This window comes from Nelumbo nucifera, chromosome 3 (genome assembly GCF_055504915.1).
Source record: "Nelumbo nucifera cultivar China Antique chromosome 3, China Antique-T2T, whole genome shotgun sequence".
NCBI lineage: Eukaryota > Viridiplantae > Streptophyta > Magnoliopsida > Proteales > Nelumbonaceae > Nelumbo > Nelumbo nucifera.
Genome location: NC_142651.1, coordinates 39,463,597 through 39,487,579, shown reverse-complemented (window position 1 = coordinate 39,487,579; position 23,983 = coordinate 39,463,597). Strand labels below are relative to the sequence as shown.

General features: G+C 42.1%; 2 protein-coding genes across 3 annotated transcripts; one reads left to right on the top strand and one right to left on the bottom strand.

The window, feature by feature from the left end:
• The first annotated feature begins 4,697 nt into the window (after window positions 1–4,697).
• Window positions 4,698–18,364, top strand: KELP (transcriptional coactivator p15 (PC4) family protein (KELP)). Of its 2 annotated transcripts, XR_016084300.1 has the most exons (4): window positions 4,698–5,189; window positions 5,437–5,542; window positions 7,746–8,208; window positions 8,299–9,036. XR_016084300.1 is itself a non-coding variant. In XM_010268249.3 (3 exons), the coding sequence occupies exons 1-3, from the start codon at window positions 4,854–4,856 to the stop codon at window positions 18,034–18,036; spliced, it is 537 nt and encodes a 178-aa protein (XP_010266551.1). In that variant the 5' UTR covers window positions 4,698–4,853; the 3' UTR covers window positions 18,037–18,364. The 2 variants fall into 2 exon arrangements, 1 of the variants encoding a protein (XP_010266551.1); XM_010268249.3 differs by lacking the exons at window positions 7,746–8,208; window positions 8,299–9,036 and adding an exon at window positions 17,942–18,364.
• Window positions 18,365–23,260: 4,896 nt separating this feature from the next.
• On the bottom strand, window positions 23,261–23,800 carry LOC104604101 (uncharacterized). The gene has a single exon (XM_010268328.1). The coding sequence runs from the start codon at window positions 23,798–23,800 to the stop codon at window positions 23,261–23,263; it is 540 nt and encodes a 179-aa protein (XP_010266630.1).
• Between the last annotated feature and the right edge of the window lie 183 nt (window positions 23,801–23,983).

The window sequence follows — 23,983 nt, the reverse complement described above, 5'->3', positions numbered from 1 at the left end:
ACATACAAAGTATGGGAGATGTTGCAAAAATCTGGATTCCTGGGTTCTTTTTTTACAACCCAAATAATAAGGGATTTAAAAATTGACACTCCATGCACGTTGAGTTTATCACTTTTCTTTTGGTAAAATCATTAAGCATTACCATTACTGCCGAAAACAGAGGAGCTCATACAATTGTGAATACTTTCCACTTACTCCCTAGAGGGATAGCTCATGGCTGGTTAAGGAGCCGTCTGGGAAGGGGGGCTAACCAGACTCATTTCGATATTTCTGACAGACTAGGAAGTGACTGGTGAGCCACCCCATTACAGTCCGTCTTAACAAAGTTCCAACTGATAGCAGAAAACAAATTAGCTAAATGTAAAATGTCTTTAAAAAGAAACCAAATATATGTGGGGATATCTGGCAACTCAGCAATACAACAAAAGCTTCCGAGAAGATTGGAGACCTAGGCATGTTTGAAATTGAAAGAGCCGCCAGAAATCCGCCATCAGAATTTGTTGGCTGAATCAGATTCAGTTGGGTTTAAAGGAGAGGCAAACTAGATATTTTAGACTGCAAGACAGTAAAGCAAAGCATAACTTATTGATTCTATCCTAGTCTCACACAAAGGGTAGAGATTTTTAATTCCAGTTTTTGGGGAACTTTAAGGTGGTGCCAAATGAAAGACCATCCACCACATTCTTTTGGACTCTATAAGCCGATTTAACAGAGAACCTACCCCTTCTATCTAAGGCCCAACGCCATCTATCCCTTTGATTGAAACATGGAAGATAAATTCAGCTGATTTCTGTAATTATCCGGGGTGGGAAAATTTATCTGATGATCACTGTGATTTTCCATGAGTTATTATCCTAAGATATAAGTTTAAGACAAGCTCCACATTACTGCCATTTGGTTGGTCCATTTGAATCTGGAAGTTGGGAGAGTTTAGGAGCCAAGGGTCTTTCCAAATATTTACCTTTTCACCATTTCCAATTTTCCAATAACAACCTTTTTGAAGAATTTCCTTGCATACACAAGGACTCCTGTAGTCCCAAGAGCTTTCTTTTGAAGCTTTGGCTTCCAAGAAATTTTCATGTTTAAAATATTTGGCTTTGTAAATTTGGAAGATGGATTGGTGAGGATTCTCTAAGATTGCTTAACCAGGAGAGCAAGATTAAAAATGTAGGGATCCTCGAATCCCAATCAACCATCATTTTTGTTCCTACAATGCAAGGTCCACTTAATCTAGGCTATTTTTTATTTGTTGTTTGAGACACCCCACAGAATTTTCTCTGGAGCTTAGAAATAGAATTGCAAACATTTTGGGGAAAAATGAAGCTAAACTGACAGTGATTCCATCATTGATTTGATTAAGATTTCCTTGCCAACTAGATAGAGGAATTTTTCTTTCCACCCTTTTTCCCTCCTTGTCACTTTGTTGATTACAAAATCAAAGGTTTTAACCTTAGATCTTTGAATTTCCACTAATAGTCCAAGGTAAACACTCGATTTGCTTACCATTTTCATCTTTAGTACCATAGCCAGGATCCTTTGGAACTTGGAATTGACTTTCTGACTCGAAGCTACACTGTACTTGTATAGGATTTTCAAAATTTCACTACCACAAATGGGTGATTAGGGGTGCATCTTTGCTCACCTTATGCCTGTTAAGTTTCCTTCTTGACGGTTGGCCCAAATGTTAATCGAAAAGGACTTTGATACCAGCAATAAAAAGCAAGGAGAAAGGGGGTCTCTGTGAATAAATTATCTCATTGAAGAGCCATTTATCAGAACTTTATAAGAGATTGTGGAGGGCTTTTGCGTTGATTATGCCGCTCGAGGTAAATTATATGTACGGTTTATATAAGTCTACTTTTGGTTGTCCTAATTCTACTGAAATACGACTTGTTTTGGGTTTCTCAACATGATATAAAGTATAAGCTGTTGCATAAAATCCCTCCCTCTCGCGTACTAAATTCTGAATTTGATAATAGGGGTTAAGGCTGCAACTTGGGTTGGGTTGGGTCGGATTGATGTTCGGGTTAGGGTTAGGGTTGAAATTCATGAACCCGACTTTACTTCAACTTGGGTTAGAGTTGACCCCTTAGCCAACCCGACCCAATCTGAACCCGACTCTGTAATACATGTCATATATAAATATATGTTATATGTAATATATAACATACATTGATTTATTTAGATGCATGATATTTGTATAATTCCAACCACATAGTATCATGTATTTCTTTTAAGATAATCATTTCACTTAATCTTAATCAGAAAGACTTAAAACCTTAATAACATTATTTTATGTTTTTTGAAAATTTTATTCTTCATCTCCTCTATATTGTTTGCCGCTCAAGAAATATCTATCGTAAGTCATAGCTCATAATAAACTATAGTCATTTTCTAACACTTGTTTTTTTTTTTTAATTTTGTACCAAAATTCAAATGTAGCTTTGCTAGTGATGGTGAGGCCAAGTGTATGCCGGTTATGATTATATGCATGTGTGATGTGATTTGGATGGTAGTTGCTAATGTTTAGATATGATATGATTTAAGGCCTTTTTTATGGGCTTGGTTATGACTAGGGATGCCAATGGGTTGGGTTAAATGGTAAATTTGACTGGATTCGACCCTATAGGATTGAGTTAGGGTTAGACATATTTGGCTTTATGGTTGGATTAGTGTTTTGGTTTTTTGACCCGAGTTAGGTTTAACTTTTGACTAAACAGTTATATATTTATATAATATATACATATATAAAATTGTTCTCGTAACATTTTGACTTCTAACTCTATAATCTTAAAGTTTTAGATTTATTTACATGTTGATTTTGATTTTTTTTGGGTTTCTAGCAGATAAGGGCAACTTTTTGCCCTAAGTATCAATAAAAAGTAATATTTTTATAAAATAATTAAAATATGGTAACTTTTTAGAAAAATATCAAAAAAGCGCATTAATACTGTTTATCATCTTCCTTTGCTGCTCTCTCAAGGGAAAGACGATGGAATGATATTTTTGCCTTGAATAAGGGCAATGGCTTTGTGTTCATCGTCTTCCTTTTCTTTTTTCACCCAAGAAAATATTTTACAGCAATCCCAATTCGTTTGAGAGCAGTGGGCCGTTGATCTTGCATTCGTTTGAGGGATCTGTAATAATATTGAAACGTTGCAATTTTTCCTGCACTTTCACTGTGATCTTTAATTTATGCAAACATATATATGCTGAGATTTTGAGACAAGTGTAGTCTGTGAAGAGTAGTGTAGATAGAGATACATCATATCAGAATTAAAGTATTAAACTTGGAGTCTTCTGTAGATTGTCGTGATGACTCAAACCCTGTGGCTAACTCTTTTGCTAAGGATAATGAGACTTGTGCTCTCTGTCCAGACATAAATAATACAACCCAAAACTCTACAGAGCCTCTACCATTACTTAGTTGCTTGCTTCGGCTGGCCACACTAGCGGTAGATGAAGATCATGAGATGGTCGGCAATGAAGACAGGAATGGCATTACCGTAGCGTTACACTTACACATTGGGCTGCCTAATAATTCGAGTTGCTCCACGTACACGAAACCAAACGATATGGTGGAAGACAGAAATATTGCTATAGGTGTGGGTACCCAGTATTGGATACTGACTCTCGTGCAGATACTCATCGGCTACACATATTTTTCGTGTCACCTTTGCAAGAAAACCTTCAACCGCTACAACAACCTTCAACCACTGCCCTTATTCAAGGCAAAAATATCATTCCATCTTCCTGTTGAGAGAGCAGCAGAGGAAGACAATGAACAATATTAATGCCCTTTTTCAATATTTTTCTAAAATAGTTATCATATTTTAATTATTTTATAAAAATATTACTTTTTATTGATATTCAAGGCAAAAAGTTGCCCTTATCTGCTAGAAGCCCATTTTTTTTTCTTATGGAAAAACAACACCTTAAAATTTATGAAACAATTTCTTAAGTTAAATGTTATTAATCAAATCGGATTGATATCAAGTTAGACCCTATAGAGTTGGGTCAGGTTCGGAAGTTATTTTTAATTCAAACTGAGCATTGGAGGGTATGGCTAGGATTGAGGCAAATCCGTGTCGAACTTGACCATTGATATGCCTAGTTATGACTTATGACTATTTTTTTTTAGGGAGAATGACGTTTTAGCCCAGGGTCAGAATTCATATGCACAAAGTACAGTTGAAGTAAGTGCTAGTTCAGAATTGATGCTAATTCACGGGCGGATATAAGTGCATAAGATGTAGTTTTTTGACTTTTTGAATGTTTATAGATTTGCGGTAAAAATCAGAAGTCTGCATTAAGCTTGTCCGTACTTTTCCGTTTTTTTTTTTTACGGAAAAGTATACTACAGCCTACTTTAGAATTTTAAAATTACAACCTCCATAGTCTATTAGTAACCTTCCCAATCAATTGCATTTTGCCCGTAAATTTGTCATTAATCCACGATCAGCATTCATTTTCATTTTTTTAACGCCTAGTAATGACTAATTCGTACTAGCAAAAAGCAAAATGAAATCATAAGTCAAATTTGTTAAGTTGATTTATACAAAAATGTATTTAGATTCCAATCAAAAGGGTCCAAGTGTGATATTCAGATTGTTTACTCCATTGGACAATCAATGGTGCACAAATGAGTGCAGCTGTCAACATGGTACTAAGCGGAGTACGTTGCGTCGTTGCCCTAAATCGCGACGTTGGCAGGAAGCCACGAAAGAAATTGTATTCCGGTCTGGTAACAAAAAGCCAAAACCAAGTCGTCACCGTATCGAAAGCCGATTGCCGAAAAATCTCTCAATCTCTCTCTCTCTCTTTCTCATTCTCCCTTTCAATTTTTGCCTGAAATGGACCCCGAAACGCAACATAAAATCGAAGAAACGGTGTTGGAGATCTTAAGAAGCTCGGACATGGATGCGATGACGGAGTTCAAGGTTCGAAACTCGGCTGCAGAGAAGCTCGGGATCGACCTCTCTGGTACAGAATACAAGCGTTTCGTCAGGCGCGTCGTGGAGTCATTCCTCGTATCGAAGGAGGAAGAGGAGCAGGTTAAGGGCACAGCACCGGATGAAGAAACCAAGGAGGCAGAAGAAGAAGGTGAACAAGAGGAGGAAGAAGAGGAAAGGAAGTCGAGAAACTCTGCGAAAGAGTACGATGATGATGGAGATCTCATCATTTGCAAAGTAAGCATGCCTTTCTAAGCCCCAAAAAAGCATTTCATAAAATCCCGCTTTCTATTTTAAAAATTAATTGAACCTTTTACCATAACCATCTATCTTAAACCCTATTCAGTTTGCACGAGGGATTTGAGTGAGTCGTGACACTTCAGTCCTTTTTTGTATTTTATTTTAGTTCTTTGGCCGGCCGGTTAGTTGTTGTTTTCTCTGATAACTGTGTTATGTAAAATCTAATACGGTGTGTCTCTTGCAGCTATCCAACAAGAGAAGAGTGACAATCCAAGATTTCAGAGGGAAGACTTTGGTTTCGTTAAGGGAGTACTACGAAAAGGATGGAAAACAACTTCCTTCCTCCAAAGGTTGTAAGAAAATTTTTGTCTTTTTCTGATTTATATATTTAACTACTAAGCTTTGTAGGGTTATGTCTTTTTGTCAAGTTTCAAACAATATTCATGGTAGGGTTCGACTATGATATGATATGGAAGAGATATTGTTGCTGCCAAAGATGGGGCTGAGGGCAATGACGTTCGAGGCCGACAGGTCAGACCTATGAGAAGTAGAAGAGAACACGTTAGAGGCCCCGGGTGTTATCCCAGGGGTGAGGACTCTGATAGTCAAGTTAGGTGCTAAAGAGGGGTCGGACTAGGCGTGAGACGAGAGCTCAAAGCTTAGTCCTTAAGAGCTCAGAGGAGGTCTCTCGAGATTCTAAATGCAAGAGAGCAAGTGTGAGCAAGATGGATTTACCTTGATATGGGCACCCCTTTTTATAGTTGACCTTGCCATGGGAGTGACATGAATGAATCTGAGAGCTCCCCTCGGGCGTCTGGTACTGAGGGAGAGGATTGCCCCTGGGGAGTCGAGCGCGACCGGCAGGGCAGGGATTCTCCCGATGAAAGTACTAGCTCCACAAGACCGAGGGCCGACGCCATTGGGGAATGCCCCATTGCAGTCTAAAGTGGCCGACGCCATTAGGAGCTTGTCGAGGCCGAAGGCTGAGGCATGACGCTGATGCATTTCCCCCGCTCTGATCTTGACAGTGAGCTCGGCAAGGAGCAAGTGATGACTCTTTCTGAGATGTATCATATACCCGGGGGCTATAGGATTAGATTCCCTAGTATTGGTGACTGGCTGTGGCGGCCAACCAAGAGGGAGGTGTATGTACATGAGCACTACCTCCACTTTATCCTCCGTTTCCCTTTGCCTCATCTCATCCCAAAACTCCTCAATTACTACAATATCTCCCTCAGCTAACTTGCTCAGAATGCGGTTAGGATCATAGTGACTATGCTAGTCATGGGTCGCCTTTGAGGTGTGTCCATGACCTTGAATATCTTTCAGGGTCTATTCTCCTTAAGGAAGCATCCCACGGGGGACGATTTGTGGTATTTCTAGGGCCGACAGGGTAGGGTGGTGGACAACCCGTCGTCTTTCCACAACTGGAAGAAGTATTTCTTCATCTCTTGTCTAGAGGGATGGTCCTTTCGGTTTGACTGGGGGATGCCGAACTCCTTGCCCGAGAGGATTAGGCCATACAATAATGGGGAGTTTGCCATGATGACTCAGATACGATTGATGGGGATGATTCACACCGAGCCCCTAGTAACGGAGGAAGCCTTGGTGTAGGCTTGTCTAGTGATTTAGGGTAGGCGCCTTGCCCGAGTCCTAGGCGCAGCCCATTCAAAAGGCGCATGCCTGGTGCGCCTTGCGCCTTAGCCCAGGCGTGCACCTTTTGAAAATTTGCTGCTTTTTCCCTTTTTTTAAGTCTGGGCCGTTGGGCCAAACACCTGTGCTACGCCCCTCGAGGCCAGCCCAAACAAGTCCATGTTAGGGTCTTAAATTCTTAGATTTTACACAAAAAATAATAATTTTATAGTTTAAATTGCTTTTAAGAAGATATTTTATTAAAATGAATGAATGGACAACATTACCAAATAGGGTTCGCTCGCTCACCGAAGCTTCAAGAACCCCCTATTTGGTAATGTCCATTCATTCATCTTAATAAAATATCTTCTTAAAAGCAATTTAAACTATAAAATTATTATTTTTTGTGTGAAATCTAAGAATTTAAGACCCTAACATGGACTTGTTTGGGCTTGCCTCGAGGGGTGTGGCACAAAGGCGGCTCGTAAAATTAGGAATGTTATATCACATTAGCTACTTGATGCAATTGAGAAAAAAAAAGATTGTGGGTTTTATATGCTTGAAAATGTTTTGTATGTTTGGTTTCATTTTTAAATTCTCATTTGAATATGCTTTACATACTATATTTATGTATTTTAATTTTAGATAATAGGTTTTTGAAAACATTTATTTTAAAATTTAAGTTAATATTTTTATTAATATTATGTTTTATAATTTTTTGATTTTTTTAAATTGTGCGCCTTGCTTCAAAAAGGCGCGTGCCTTAGGCGCAAAATGGTTCTTGTGCCTTTTTTGCGCCTTGCGCTTTTAAAACATTGGGCGAGTCTCAACCCTACCCCCTCGGTATAGGCACTCCCGTTGTCGGCTAGGTACATCGTTGTCTTCGTTTTCTTTGTCCTTCTAACACGTTCTTTGTTGTAGAACTGGATTGTGGCATGAAGGACAAGTTTATGTAGCTGGCCAGGGCGAACTCTAAGAAGGGCCCGACTGAGGGGGCCTTTGAAGAGGCCCGCTGGGAAGGAACCACCTCGGGCGAAGGCGCCGGCTGAGGCCAAGAGGAGGTCGGCCAACGCCCAAACGACCGGCCGAAGCCCCTCAAACTCAAAGGGCGAAGAGGTTGGCAATGAGGGACTGCCTAACAGAGGGTGTTGCCAGAGGCTCTCGACAGTTGGGGCCTCACTTGTCCGACCCCTACGAAAACATACCGTTGGCCGCACGCAGTCTCTTTCACCTTAATTGGAATGTTAGGGAGGGCGGCAACCTTAGCAACCTTGGTGTCGGTCGAGCCTTGGTGACAGGGATGCTTCTGACGGGGGATCGGCAGTCTTGGACCTAGGTCTCCATCCAGGGGGTTCGGGACACTCTGCTGGACGGGCTGGCCAAGGTAAGACTTGATCTTCCTGTACTCAATGGTTTGCTCCTTTTTACTTTGCCTTTTTCAGTTGATGAAGGTTTGCTCTTTGTGTCTCTGCAGGCGTCTTCCTGCATCGTCGCCCTTTGCGGCAAAGTGGATGTCTTGTTGCAACAACTCTAGTCTTCTCAAGAGGAGAACGAACAGTTGAAGTGCCAGTTGGCCGAGGAGTGGGTTAGACGAGGCCTTTGTCGAGGTGGCTCGTGGGGAGCACGGCCGCTGAAAGAAGCTCAAGGCCGAGGTGATGGTGAAGAGGGAGCAACTTAGGGCTGCAAGGATCTCCTTGGATGAGGTGGGGGAAAAGCTTAAGGAGGTGGAGCAGAAGTTGCAAGAGGCCTCGACTCAAGCTGTGGAAGAGTACAAGGGCTTTGAGGCCTACAAAGAAGAGATGGCCCGGTTTGGTGTCGATTCATACTTGGAGGGCACCAAAGACACTAATGCTCAGGTGCTGGCGCTTCTCTTAGACTTCGATGTTAGCTAGTTGTGGGTCCAGCCTTCAGGCCAACAAGTGGCCGAGGCGACGGGGCCAGTCGAGGCGGTGGAGCTAGCCGAGGGCCATGGCGGTGACGAGCAGCATGCACAACCAGAGGCGACCAACGAGCGCATCAACATCGAGACTATGTGAAGATGCTTGCGTAGGGCCAAGGCTCCCTTCGTACAACTTTTTGCTTTTTTCTTTCCTTCGTACAATGCCTTGCCTTTTTCTTTTGTCATCTTTTTATAAGGGGCTTGGCCTCCCCCATTAGAGGCCGGTTTTTTGTAAAGAGCCGAGTTAATGAAAATATCAAGTTTTTTGTCTAACTAGTAGTGCCTTTCTTGTTTTCTTTTTGTCTTTTTTTTTTTAATTTATGCAAGGGGTTGATGCCCCCCTCGAAGAGGCATAAGTTGTAAAAAACTTGTAAGTCCTGGCTTAGTTCCTCGCAAAGGCGTTATCCTTAAGGTTGCTAAGCCGAGGCCGACCCTCGTCACCGAGGTCTTGGGAGGCGATTGCCTTAGTTGGCCTGACATTGTCTTCCTTAAGGGTTTGGAGACTGGACACGTGCATGGCCGAGGCCCAACGAATGGGGCTTGGCCAAGGTCGTGGAATTTCTTTGCCTTAGTGAGATAACATTAATGTTTTATTGTGTTTGTTCGCCGGTGCTTTATGTTGAGTGTTAGGCCGATGCCAAAGGCCACTTGATGGCCGAGGTCCCACAAGTTCTTGCCTTAGTTAAAAGGTGACTAGGTGTATGACCTTCCGAGGGTCGTGTGCCTTGGGCTGACGTTCAGTCCGAGCGTTTAATTTTGGTGAAGGTTGTATGCTGCGGCCAGTCGTTTGGTTGAGGGGTCTTGGCGTTTGAGGGAGACAAGAACATATACACCAAAGTGGCCAAAGTCGAGGTGAGAGGAACTTGCACACTTTATTATCAAAACTTTCACTAATCATTTTTACATCATTAGTATATCTGGAGGTTCTTAGAGTTCCAAGTACGAGGTACTGGCCTTCCACTCATGTATTCCAATTGAAAGGTGTTGAGGCCGACCACTTGCTTGACTCTGTAGGGCCCTTCCCAGTTTCGCTAAGTTTTCCAACGCCGAACTTAGACACCATGACTTTCCTGAGGACGGGGTCACCTTCCTTGAAGTGACGCTCTCTCACCCGGGAGTTGTAGTATCTGGCAACTCTTTGCTGATAGGGCGTGGCCTTGATTTGAGCATACTCTTGGATGCCTTCCAACAGGTCTAGATTGTTTCTTAACTCATCATCGTTCTCAGCTTCATGGAACCCATCGGTCCGAAGCATCGACTGGCCGATCTTTGTTGGGATGACAACCTCGGTCCCATATGTCAAGTTGAATGGGGTCTCACCTGTGATGGTTTGAGGTGTTGTCCTATAGGTCCATAAGATGTTGTATAGCTCATCTTCCCAAAGTCCCTTGGCTTTGTCCAGTCTTGTCTTCAATACCTCTAGGATGGTTCTGTTGGTGACCTCGGCTAACCCATTGGTTTGGGGGTAGTTGATCGAGGTGTATTGCTGTTTTATTCCAGGACTTGTACACCATTCTCTAAACCTTGCGTTGTCGAATTGCTGGCCATTGTCTATGACAAGCATGTGGGGGATGCCAAAACGACAAATGATGATTTTCTAGAAGAAGCTTTGGATCGTCTTAGCCGTGATGGTTGCTAAGGGCTCGGCTTCGACCCACTTACTGAAGTAGTCCATCGTGACGAGGTATTTCTTGTTCCTAGTGGCTTGAGGGAATGGTCCGAGGAGATCCATTCCCTACTTCGCAAAGGATCATGGGTTGTTGAGGTTCGAGAGGGTCGTGGCAAGCCGATGAGGGATGTTAGAATGTCTTTGGCATCGATCACATTTTTGCACTAGCTCGGCGGCATCCTTTTGTATGGTCGGCCAAAAGTATCATTGCCTTAGTGCTTTTTGTGCTAGAGCTCTACTTTACAGGTGGTTGCCGTAGATGCTTTCGTAGATCTCTTAGAGTACGTACTCGCCCTACTCTCGGCGGAAGCGTCTAAGGTAAGGCAAGGTGAAGGACCTTTTGTATTACTTGCCTTCGAGCAGGGTGTAATGCGTTGACTGCCGTTGGACTTTCCTTGCTTCATTCTTGTCGAAGGGCAACTGCTCGTGCTGTAGATAGGCGAGGATGGGATCCATCTAGTAGGACTAGGCTTGGACGGGGTACAACTGCTTCTCTTCAATGCTGGGCTGTGCAAGTTTCTCAACATGTACGGTGCGGCCAAGGGCCGACTTCGAGCTGCTTGCCAGTTAAAATAGGGTGTCGACTCTCGCGTTCTTGGACTGTGGGACCCGATGCAGGGCAATGTGTTGGAAGTGGTTGGTTAGCTCCCGAACCTTAGCCAAGTACTTAGTCATGTTTGATTCTCTGGTTTCGTACTCCCCATTCACTTGGTTCACAACCAGCTGTGAGTCATTGCAAACCTCAATGTGCTTGGCATTGAGGTCCTTGGTGAGCTGTAGTTCGACAAGTAGGGCCTTGTACACGGCTTCTTTGTTGGGGGCAAGGAAGTCGAACCGTAGCACATATTCCACCTCACTGTCATCTGAGGTGAGAAGTATGAGGCCTGCTCTGCTTCCTTTGGCATTGGAGGATCCATCCACAATCTCCAGGTAGGCCAAGGCCTTTCATCCTCCTCGGGGGCTTGGCCGAGGGTGCTGTTGAAGGTGCATTCCACTAAGAAGTTTGCCAATGCTTGTGCTTTGATTGCGGGCCTTGGCTGGTAGCGCAAGTCAAACTCTGGCAGCTCGATGGCCCATTTGGTCAGCCAACCCGAGGTCTCTGGTTTGGAGAGTATTGACTAGAGGGGTCGGCTGGTTAGTATTGTAATGCTATGAGCCTGGAAGTAGGGCCTTAGCTTCCTAGCCGAGACCACCAATGCAAAGTATAGCTTCTCCACCTCGGAGTATCTGGTCTCGGTGTCGCAGAGGATCTTATTGACATAGTAGATTGGACTTTGTATTCCATCTTCACGTACCAGAATAGAGTTGATGACCGCGTCCTCGATCAAGAGGTATGAGAGCAAGGTCTCTCTCGGGAGGGGCCACGCGAGTAGAGGAGGCGAGGCGAGGTAGGACTTCAATTCCTCAAAGGCTTTCTGACACTCTTTAGTCCATTGGAAGTCCTTTAGCTTCTTGATAACTCGGAAGAAGGGTATGCAGCGGTTGGCTGACTTTGACATGAATCGATTGAGAGCTGCGACTTAGCCAATGAGTCTCTGGGTTTCTTGATAGACCGAGGTGGTTCCATGCCAAGTATGGCCTGTATTTTCTCAGGGTTGGCCTTTATGCCTCGTTGGGTAACCATGAAGCCCAAAAACTTTCCCAAGGTGACGCCGAAGGCACACTTGTTAGGGTTTAGCTTCATGTTGTATTTTCTCAATATTTCAAAGGTCTTGCCGAGGTCTGTGTGTTGGCTAGCTTTCAGGTTCTTCATCACCATGTCGTCGACGTAGGCTTAGACGTTACTCCCCATCTGGTCCTTGAAGACCTTGTTCACCAACTACTAGTAGGTGGCCCCGATGTTCTTCAGTCCAAAAGGCATCACCTTATAGTAGTAGGTTCCCTGCTCGGTGATGAACGAGGTCTTTTCTTTGTCGTCGGGGTGCATTTTGATCTAGTTGTACTCGGGAAGGCATCCATGAAGCTTAACATCTCGTATCCTGTGGTGGCATTGACGAGGTGATCAATCCTTGGCAAAGGAAAGCTGTCCTTGGGGTAGGCCTTGTTGATATTTGTGAAGTCAATACATATTTGCCACTTCCCATTGGCTTTCTTAACCATGACCACGTTTGACAACCATTTAGGTTAATGTACCACTCGTATGAAGTTGACGTCGAGTAGCATATCTACCTCATCTTCGATGGCTTTCCAATGCTCTGGTGCAAAGTTCCTCTTCTTTTGCTGAACTGGCCTACAACTCAGGTCCATGCTTAGCCTATGAGTAATTACCGAGGGGTCAATTCCTAGCATGTCAGCAGTAGACTAAGCAAAGACGTTGGCGTTAGTTTTGAGGAAGCTTATCAGTTCGGAAAGTGTGACCCGACACACATCATCTTCTCGGGCTCGGCCTCGTCTAGGGGAACCTAAACGAGGTTCTCGGCCGGATGGCCTTGGCTTGCTGGTTCGTCCTTGAGGTCGAGTCCCTCCAACGGCAAAGCTTCTTTATTCTTGCCTTTTAGTGCTGCCATAAACCACTGTCTAGCTGCTTGTTGGTTCCCCTTGACTATTCTTGCAATGAAGAAGGGTCGGCCCTTCCAATGATGCAATTGTATGGGGAGCTTATCTTCACGACCAAGAACTCGGTCATCCTGGTGACTTGCCGAGGCTTTGTCCCTACTGTGGCTGGTTGGACGATCTTCCCTTGTAGATTGACGGCTGCCCCGAAGAAGTCGACTAGTGGCACGTCGACCGGCTGCAATCGATCCGGCATCAACTTCATCTTCTCAAAGGTGTCATAGAACAGGATGGGCTTGGGCCCCGGCTTAATGCTGTTGCTGTTGCTGTTGCTGTGAGGACGAGGCGTCGACGTCGCCCCAACATACTCCTTCAAGTGCCCGCGGTGGATAAGGGACTCGATCTCGTTTTTGAGCTCATAACGGTCCTCTGTGTCGTGGTCGGTGCCGCGGTGGTATTTGTAGTATTTGTTGGGGTTACCCCTTTTGGGGTTCCTCTTCATTTTGGCCAGCCACTTCATGTATTCCTCCTTCCCTACTTGCATGAGTATATGCGTTCAGGTGGAGTTGAGTGGTGTATACTTGCTAAAGGGGACGATGGTTTCTTTTCATTATTGTCCTTGTTGGTGTGGCCGTGGCCTCGACCTTCTCTTTCCTTCCTCTTCTTCTTGATAACCCCTCGGTTGGGGTCGGCCTCTAGCTCATGGTGCTCACTAGCCTCGACTTCTTCGGCAACAATGTATTTTTGTGCCTTCTTCAAGAATTTTGCCTTGTTCTTGGGCGAGTTTGGAGATGGACCATTTGAGGGGTTTGGGCCGGAGGCCATTGATAGCTGCGTGCATGGACACCGAGGGATCAAGGTCTCTTACTTCAAGCTCTTCCCGCTTGAATCGGTCGATGATGCTTGGAGGCTTTCTCTGCGCTTTTGCTTGATCGATGTGAGAGATACGACGACCTTCTGGCATCGTCAACTGCTGATGAAGTGGGCAAGGAAGAGGTCAGCAAATTGGTCCTAGGAGTTGATGGACCGAGGAGGGAGCGTAGAGAACCATCTGCGTGCTGCTTCCTTGAAGGTGGCTTGGAAGGCTCAACCATGATAAGTGCTCACCTTGTGTTTTTGTCACCTAGGCTGGTGCCTTTTCACTTAGGTGGGTTCCTTGTCCCCTAGAAAGGTGCCTTTTTGATACAAGTCATGGTATTCAGGTTAAGTGTCCAACCAAAGGTGCCTAGCAGCCTAGGCAACAACCTAGGTGGGTGACTAGGCAACTCCTTGACAAAAGTGATGGTCACTTGAAAGTGTCTAATTAATAGATCTCTCTATCAGGTATTTTTCATTCATCAATTGGCCTTGTTCTATCATCGACCAATTCTTGTTGGGCTGTAAAAGCTAGTATACTTAATCTATACTATGATCCTAACCACAGTATTAGTTTGATTCCTATTGGGTCATCAAATAGAGTTACTGACATACTCCAAAAGAGTACCAATTATTTTGGAGGCTAGGATCATACAAATTCTTTTTGGGTTCTGTGTGGTCAAGTTGAAGAGGATAGCAGCCACCTGAGTTCATTCATTGCTCTGTTTCCTCTGTTATTTGGGGACATTTTCTCTCTGCCTTGGGTCTTAATTGGGTCATGCCGAATTCTGTTATAGACCTGCTATGGATTTGGGATCTACAAGGTTTATCCAAGCTGACTAAAAGTGTTTGGAGTGCCATTCCTGCAGCAGTGATTAGTATTATCTGGTCTAAAAGAAATAGAAGGATCTTCCAGAATAAAGTTAAAGATTCAGGGGATGGAGGGGTCCTAGACCGGCTCCCCTGAACCAGTTTTGAAAAAAAAAAAAAAGTAAAAAAACAAGTATCGAAACGCCCGATACGCCCCTACCGGCGTATCAGGCGTATTGATATTTTGAACCTTGGCGGCTGCTAAAGGTCTCCAGACCTCGGTTCTGGTGCTCAGATGAGATCTAGAAGTTTGCTAGATTTGTAATTTGTTCTTGAGCTTTGTTCTGGTGTGTTCGGCTCCTTTTTTGGGGCTGCTGTTGTAATCTCTTGATCAGTTTTAATAAAATTGCTTAACCATTTCTCAACAAAAAAAAAAAAAAACTTTTTGGGTTCTTCTTCATGTTCATAAACTCTATTCATGATGCAAAGAAGAGTAAGGGAAAGTAAAAGAAGACGATAAAAAACTGGACCTTCCATGACTGGAACGACAGAAGCCACAACCATGAAGCCAATATCTATTAGTATATAAAACTGATACTTCAATTCCATTAGAGGCTTTAACTCGTGCAAAAAAACTACATAAAACAGACTCTTTATCTTTTCTATTCAGCATTAATATGACATGCAGAACCCATGCCTTCCTGCATGTCAAATAGTGTACAAGGAGACTGTCTCAATACCAGTCAGAACCTATGATGCCTTTAAGAGCCATACCCAATATCTGCACCGTCCTTGCCAATCGGTCAGTTGGAAAGTTATGAGATCTTTGGATACAATAAAACAAAATGTTCTCTCTATCTGCCAAATATCTCACTTACCTTATAAAATGTCTCAAAAGCTAATTAAACTCTTGCTGATCAAAAAGAAAAAATAGCTAATCAATCCCTCCTCATCCCTCATACAGCCAATTACAACTTATGAATTTCCTTGACCTATACCTGAGAATAGACCATGGAACATATCAATTCAGCCTCTGAAGTAAGGATTTAATATCAGATGCCAGGAGAGAAACCATGAAAGTTTGACTTGATTACCCCTTGGATGGGTGAAGACCAAATACCGAACGCTAGAGATTTTGAAGTTGATGACACAGCTGAGTGGGACTGTCCTGTCCTCTCACTGTATTATCTATAGAGAACTCAAAATCTCCTTCGCTGCAGGTCCACAATCCAGAGTGCCACCCAGATAGCAATCAGGCCAGTTTGAATTTCCAAAGATTGTTTCTACCTAATAGTGGATTTTGGCATTTCTTTTGTTCTAAACAAATCATGGAATAGCAGTCCTCACAAATATCTTTTTCCCTTTTCCCGTTTTTAAAGAAAGGGTAATGGTAGGTAAAGAGATGTCACTAAATCCCTTTTGCACCTGAGGTCTGGTGGCTACCCTTTTCCCACCGTATTGACTTCTCTTGGAATCTGTCTAGCATCAGATGCGATAGTAGTCAAAGATTCTTACTTCATTATTTCTTCTCAAAAAAGAAACAATAAGATCCTGACTTTATTTTGGTAATGAGCAAGGCACCATGAGCCTCTTCCCACACTTAGGCTTCACATTGTGGCATTTACTGATTTGATTTCCATTACCAGAGATGAAACATTTGCCTCTTTAGTAAGGATTAAAACCATGCCTCTAGCAATTCAAAATTCTGTAAGAGGGCAAGATAGGTCTTTTCTGGAGTATTTGCATCATCAAGGGGTCACTAAAAGCCTATAGAAGACATCCATCAGGTTTATGAAATACCAAACTTGTGCCCAATGGTGCTGGGATTCTTTGGGAGCTACTATTAGAATGTGATCCTGTCAATCCACATGGTGTAGGAGCAGGAGCCCATGCAATGGCGGTAGCAAGGGGAGACAAAATGCTCTGGACTTTCCTTCTTAGGCAAATTAAGACTCAAGTGTTGAACCTTGAAATTCATTTGAGGCTGGGAGCAATGAGCTAAAGAATAAAGGTGTATGACTCCTTAAGCCTCAAATCTTCAGATGATCACCCCTCCCCACTTTCACCCCAACAAGTTAGGGGAAGAAGAAAGAGAGTTCAAAATACGAGGGGAATCCATCTCTAATCACCCCTCCCCACTTTCTCAAATAGTGATGATACTCAAATTGCTTATGGCTCTGCTGCTATTATAATTAAGTTTCTCTAGAGTAGCACCAAATGGAGATTGGTTATGGTTTCCTTGAAGTGGGTAACTTGTATAATACTGAGTTTTTTAGTTGTCATTACTCATTACTAAATGGTTTATCAAGCTATTTCTTTGGGTTTGAGAATGCATGTCAAGTTATCATTTGGTTGGGAATTATGATTGTTTCAATCTGCATTAGAGTATTATTTTTCCCTAGTGGTGTATAAGCAGAGGGAGCATGGCTACTTTCTAGTTGAGCATGGAATTCTAATGTAGGCCCTCTCTCTGGTAGTAAAGTGGTTTGGTGCCAGTGGTCTACCAAATTCCAGAAGCCTTCATGTTTTTCCCCGTTTGTCTTCTCCCTCTCACATGCCTGTTCATTTATTATTATTGTCGTTGTTGTCGTTGTTCTTGTGAATTTTGTTGGAATCTGGATATCTGATGCTTGCATGTAAATGGTTTTGAAAATTGAAACATGTACTATGTTCTGCATGTTCAAAAACTAAAATTAATTTTTTGTGGATAGCATCTTTTTTTATGGGTCTTGTATTTATGGTTTACCTCCTTTTTTGGAAGGTCGTCTTCAAGTCTTCTTTTCCCCCTGTTAATAAAGTTTCTGTTCTCGATCACCTCCTTCCCTCTCTTTTCTTTCATTTTCTTATCACTAATTATTATTATTATCATTATCATTATCATTTTTATTACTATTATTATTGTTATTATTATTAATTTTTCTTGGGAGAGTGAGGATGGGGCCGGTGGGGATTGCATGATTAGGCATCTTCCTGTGAGACGGCTTAGTCCAAATCATGCTTGATGACTGGCCCATCCCATAAGGTACCAATCTCTGTGGATGACCAGGAAAGAAAATATTTTTCTATTGGAATGGCTGAGGTCATTGATTGACATTATGCCTCAAGAAAATCACTCAATTGGATTCTAACGTGCTAACAATCTGATTGACATTCATCAAAAATAAAAAGACAACATTTCTGATTGACTGGTTTCTTGTTGATGAGTGATGACTCATTTAATGAAGCTGTACCCATTAAATGAAGACTAAAGTTGAGCGTTAGGCGTGTACTGCAGGTCCAGTTGAGAAGAGTTGTTTATTTTATACGTACCAAATGTTGATGCTAAAGTCGCATGCTTCTTTTGTATTTCAGGAATTAGCTTGACAACTGAACAATGGACAACCTTCAGGAAGGCTGTCCCTGCAATTGAAGACGCCATCAAGAATATGGAGTCAAGGTTGAGGTGAGGCCAAGGCTCACCTTCCCATTTTGAGGTGACAGACGTGTTGACCTTGCCTTGAATGCTGAGAGAATGATGAAAGGGGATCCTGTAAGCTGTAAGTAAGCCTTGAAACTTGTCCTTGAAAAGTCTAGTCTGTGTATGTTCAGGTTTTTGGTTTAGTCACTTAGGTGGTGGTTGTATAAGAGATCGCCACATGAAACTATCATCCTTTTGTTGGCTTTGTGGATGGGAAAATTTTATTCCAAGGAAATAGGTTGGTTCCTTCCGGGCTAGCGTCACTCGTTGTATTGAACTGGTATCTTCGGCTAATGTGCAAGCATTCGATTCGATAAGAGTTCTAGTAACCCGCAGCCGCATGCCAGAGAAATTATCAGATTATTTTGCATGGCACATTACACAGAAGAGAAAGGAATATGGGCAAATCTGTGTCTGTCTCGTTTATATACACCACTTTATCGGTTGATGCCACCCATAAATGTGTCTCGAACCAAAGCTTCAGCCCTTCCAAAGGGGCCTTAATTTTGCTGATGTAAAACTTGTTTTTTGTTTTGAAAAGTAAAGCCAATCATTTGTCGAACAATCTCTAAAGCTTTGTTCGGTTTGAAGAAAAAAGTAGGGAAAGGAAGGGAAAGTTGGAGAAACTTTCACAAACCTTGTATAGGTTTTCCTACCTTTTCCTTCAAACCAAACGTAGTCTAAATATGCGTAAGGCACACATAGTCCTTACACGAAGTCGCGTGCATTAATAACATTACACACATTTAGAATGCCACTGTAATATAACAAAATTATTGAGTAGCAAAGGGAAGTTTTTATCCTTGATTTACCTCTTAACGAGAGACTATAATGTAATCACTAATGAGCAGCCGCTAGATAACTACGTATGGGCTGAATTGACTTATTGGTTGTCCATTAGTAGATAAAAAAATTCATTATACTGAACAATGTTTGCAATCCATCGACCATTATTGACCCATTTGGTTAGACCAGTTGCAATTTGGGTTCATTCGGTTAACAAACAAACCCTGTTAAGAGATAGGGTTTGAAAATACCAACTCGATGTAAAGTGGTGTGCTCTAATTGGTTTTTTTCTATTATGTTCATTATTTAAACAAGTGACAAAGCTATTGTCCGTTGCTTTTAATTTCTGGTTTCTGCAACATGTGTTTAAGGGCCTGTTTGTATTTTGGATTTTGAAAAGGGGGATGGTTGGTTAATGGGATTTTATGTTTGAATAGACTTTTATTTTTGTATTTTTAATAGTATGAAAGTACAAAGTACATAAACAACTTTTACTTTGGTATTTTTGTTATGAAAACTGTTAGGGTAAAAAATTTTTGTAAAGTATGCTTTAGAAAACAGAAGAATCATTTCCCATTTGACAAAAGCACACAATCACTCATGTGATTCATCTGATTTTACACATGACAAATGCCATATTACCCATGATTAGCCACTTGTATACATTAACGATACACACACATGCCACAGTTTGTAGACAGACAGTTGATGAACATGCAATAAACATTCCATTATATTGGTATTATAGCTATGACACTCCAGTTCATGATTGGTTTTGTATAGGCAGAATGCTATCTGTAACATTACAACAAATAAGCAATATACATTCCATTAAGCTTCAAAAATAGTTTAGGAAATGAAGAAGTCAACAACAATGATTCCAGTGGTGGCCAACATGTAATAAACATATCATTAATCTTGAAGATAGTGCATGAAATTGAGAAAAAATGGGGGAACATATGAAATTGGGATCCATACTTGCGATTTTGGTGATAATTTTCGGTGGCAATGATAGTCAGAGATGGGCAACGATAGAGCAAGAACCCACAATGGCAAAGAGGTTAGGGCTTGAAGACAACAAGCAAATGGGGGAGTCTCGATTGAGGGCAAGGTTCAAAGTATTGACACGTATCGTTCGATACGTACCATTTCGGGACCCCTTCAATATGCCCATATAGTGGGTGTATTGGGGGTCTGACCGATTCAGGGGGTGGAGGAGTCCTAAACCGCCCCCCCTGAACTGGTTGCGAAAAAAATTAAAAAAAAGCATCAAAAGCTATATCGATTCGCTCGATACGCCCATACCAGCATGTCGGGCGTATCGATATTTTGAACCTTAATTGAGGGGTTTTCTCAAAAGGGTGGTCACATGTTGCACAAAATGGAAGCAAAACTTTCCCAAAAGCACAAAGTAATAAAAGTCAACTTTGTGCTTTTAGGGGGGTTTTGTGTTTTTAAAAAGCATGAAAGTCAAAGTAGGAAGTATGCTACCCAAACATGATGTGCTATTTTTTGTACGAAAGCACTTTCGAAAAGTCTATCCAAATAAGGCCTTAGTTCTTGTTGACCAAAATACACATGCTCTATTTTTAAATTTATGTGGGGTCTATGGAAAATTTATTTTTCCCAGACAGTTGATGAACATGCAATAAACATTCCATTATATTGGTATTATAGATATAACACTCCAGTTCATGATTGGTTTTGTATAGGTAGAATGCTATCTGTAACAGTACAGCAAATAAGCAATATACATTCCATTAAGCTTCAAAAGTAGTTTAGGAAATGAAGAAGTCAACAACAATGATTCCAGTGGTGGCCAACATGTAATAAACATATCATTAATCTTGAAGATAGTGCATGAAGTGGAGAAAAAATGGGGGAACATATGAAATTGGGATCCATACCTGCGATTTTGGTGATAATTTTCGGTGGCAATGGTGGTCGGAGATGGGCAACGATAGAGAAAGAACCCACAATGGCAAAGAGGTTAGGGCTTGAAGACAACAAGCAAATGGGGGAGTCTCGATTGAGGGCAAGGTTCAAAGTGTTGACATGTATTGTCCGATACGTATCATTTCGGGACCCCTTCGATATGCCCATACAGTGGGTGTATTGGGGGTCTGAATGATTCATGGGGTGGAGGAACCCTAAATCGGCCCCCCTGAACCGGTTGTGAAAAAAAAAAAGGCATCAAAAGCTATATTGATTCGCTTGATACGCCCATACCAGCATGTCGGGCATATCGATATTTTGAATCTTAATTGAGGGGTTTTCTCAAAAGGGTGGTCACACGTTGCACAAAATGGAAGCAAAACTTTCCCAAAAGCACAAAGTAATAAAAGTCAACTTTGTGCTTTTAAGGGGGTTTTGTGTTTTTAAAAAGCATGAAAGTCAAAGTAGGAAGTATGCTACCCAAACACGATGTGCTGTTTTTTGTACGAAAGCACTTTCGAAAAGTCTATCCAAATAAGGCCTTAGTTCTTATTGACCAAAATACACATGTTCTATTTTCAAATTTATGTGGGGTCTATGGAAAATTTATTTTTCCTGCGTATAATTTACTCAGGTAAGTTAAGTGATACCCATCTTCCATTTGGGTAACTAATTTTCCCATATGGGGAGAAAAATGCCAACAACACTTGGTGTGAAGAATGCTCTGTGAGGAGCAGATCTGGACTCGAGGCCGAGTAGGTTTCAGAATAAAATTGCGAAACAATGGCAGAGGTTTAAGTAGTAATGTAAAATCAGGAGTAAGAGGAGAGACAGAGTGTAAGATTCTTCACATGATAACAAGGATGACGTGGGTTTGTTGTCTACCGTCCAAGGAAGGTTTGAGAAAGAAAGTTTATTCAATGACACGGTTTTTGATAGATCTATTAGTCCCATTTACAGAGGTAATTGGGGGAGCTTTTCGTTGATTGTTTGTTTTGTTTGTTAAACGACCCCAAGTAGCAGTTAGCAGAGAATGATGCTCGACACTGCCAATACAAAGATGCTTGCTGCTGTGATGGATTAATTAGTAAGTATATAAGATTCCCTAATCAATGACAGACCCACCAAGGACCAACTCTATCAGGATACTAATTCAATATTGAATTTGAAACTAGTATAAAGCTAATGGCTGCTTCTTGTAGCCACACAGTGATGTGAACAAGGGGAGCGGTAGGTTCCAACTTTCAATGCAATGCAATGAACGGTGGTTCACTGTGGCCAATTCAAAGCATTCTCTTGAGATGAAATCATGAAAACGAGTGAAGGTTATCCATCCAAAAGAAGGGTTGGTTGAAGATGGAAGGTTAAGACTTGTACAGAACCTACCTTCCCTTCATTTCCTGTGTTTTGTCCTACACATTTCTTTTTAACAAACACCACTCACACAGGCAAATCGTATGTTCATTTTTCTTCTAATAATTGAGTGAGTTTACAGTTCTACACAGAATCTCATGCATCTGTGTCTGTACTGTGTACGATCTCTTCTTCTTTTTTATTTTTATTTTTTTGGTGTTCATCAAAAGCATAATGTACAAAATAGTAAACTTCTTCCAAGTTGCACCAGAAAACAAAATGTGATGATCTGAAATGAATGAAGTTGCAATGTTTGTATTGTATTTGTACATCCTCTGGACAACCCATCTATCAGCATTATTGACGGGGTGCACGTGGCCAGGACTAGCCTGTGGGGTAACCCCAGGCTTACAGCTATTTGGACAGCGACAGGGCTTATTGTTGAGGCCCAATATGCAGATATAGAACTGGATAGCTGGAGCCTCAAGCCTGGCGATGATCAATTGATCAGAAAGCTGCTAATGCTATTGTGATTAATTAAGAATTAGAGTAATAGCAATACTAGCAAAACGAACCTTATTAACAACAAAAAAGCAAAACATAAATAGGGTAATCAATGGGTTTGGCGCTAGAATTCGCCTAAAGAAAGTTAAGAAAGAAATTAAAGATATTAGCGAGGACTTGTTAATTTGTACCAAACGTCTGCCCAGTTGAGAGATTGAACAACGAGAAAGAACAATCTAGTTGGTAACCTAACCATATGCGTCTACGGAATACATACGAGTTCAGAGATCAGACGACTATAGGCAATAGCCACAGGAAAACGATACACGGAAGGATTGAAAAAAAATTAACAAAAGAACACACCATCGCAACAACAAACGCGCTATGTACAACAGAAGTGGTAGAGCATGTAGCTAGCTAAGCTCCATCTATTCACTCACTTTCATCAGATGAGAAAACTAACAGTAATATCTATATATCCGTGGCTTCTTTGGAAATATATCTTATAGTACGTAGTTGAAGGGATGTAGTACGCAATGAACAGAGACCTACTTCAGCCTTGAGGCCATTAACCCAAGGAATGAAAGGTGTTGAGGCAGGCAGCAAATCAATCAGCATTCATATACATATATTCTCTACATGATGAGGTCCTCAAGCGGCACTCTGCACGCACCAGAGAGAGTTGGTCTCCAGGTGACATTCCAAGCGCCCTTAGTTCGCTTGGGGGCGGCAGTGGACAAGCTTGCAACCGTCCTCATCTTCTCGATCAAGGCCTCTGTGTTGACCTGTTCCGACAATATCTCCTCCAATTGTTTGGTATCGATCACCAACTTCACTTTCCAAACACCCTTTCCTGGGGAAGGCAGAACTTGGAGAGCTGCAGGCTCCATGGTGGAGTTGAACACCAGATCAGAAAGCGTCCCTGCAGGTAACCTTAACGACCCAACCCTATTGCTGTTCAATTGATCCCTAATGAGCTTGCCGTTTGGAGCTCCTGTCTCATTAATCTTGAGAGGAAGCAGATAGTACACTTCACCATTAAGAAGCAGATCATGATGGAACAAGGGCGTCGATATGTGACCCTGCCGGAAAATTCCATACCCGGGATAATCACTCACAATGGTTCGAACTAGCATCGGCCCTTCTAGCTCCATGATCCCCCCGGAATCCGTCATTATTCGGATAAGATTGCTACTTCTTCCACTTCCAGTCACCACCCCTTTGAGAGAGCAGTTACCCATATTTCTTTTATGTTTTTCTCTTCACTACTCGATCGATCCACCCCAACAAAGTATCCCAAAGTCGGATGGGGATGGGTTGGGTTGTGGTGCATATATATTTAACTAACAAGCTTCCAA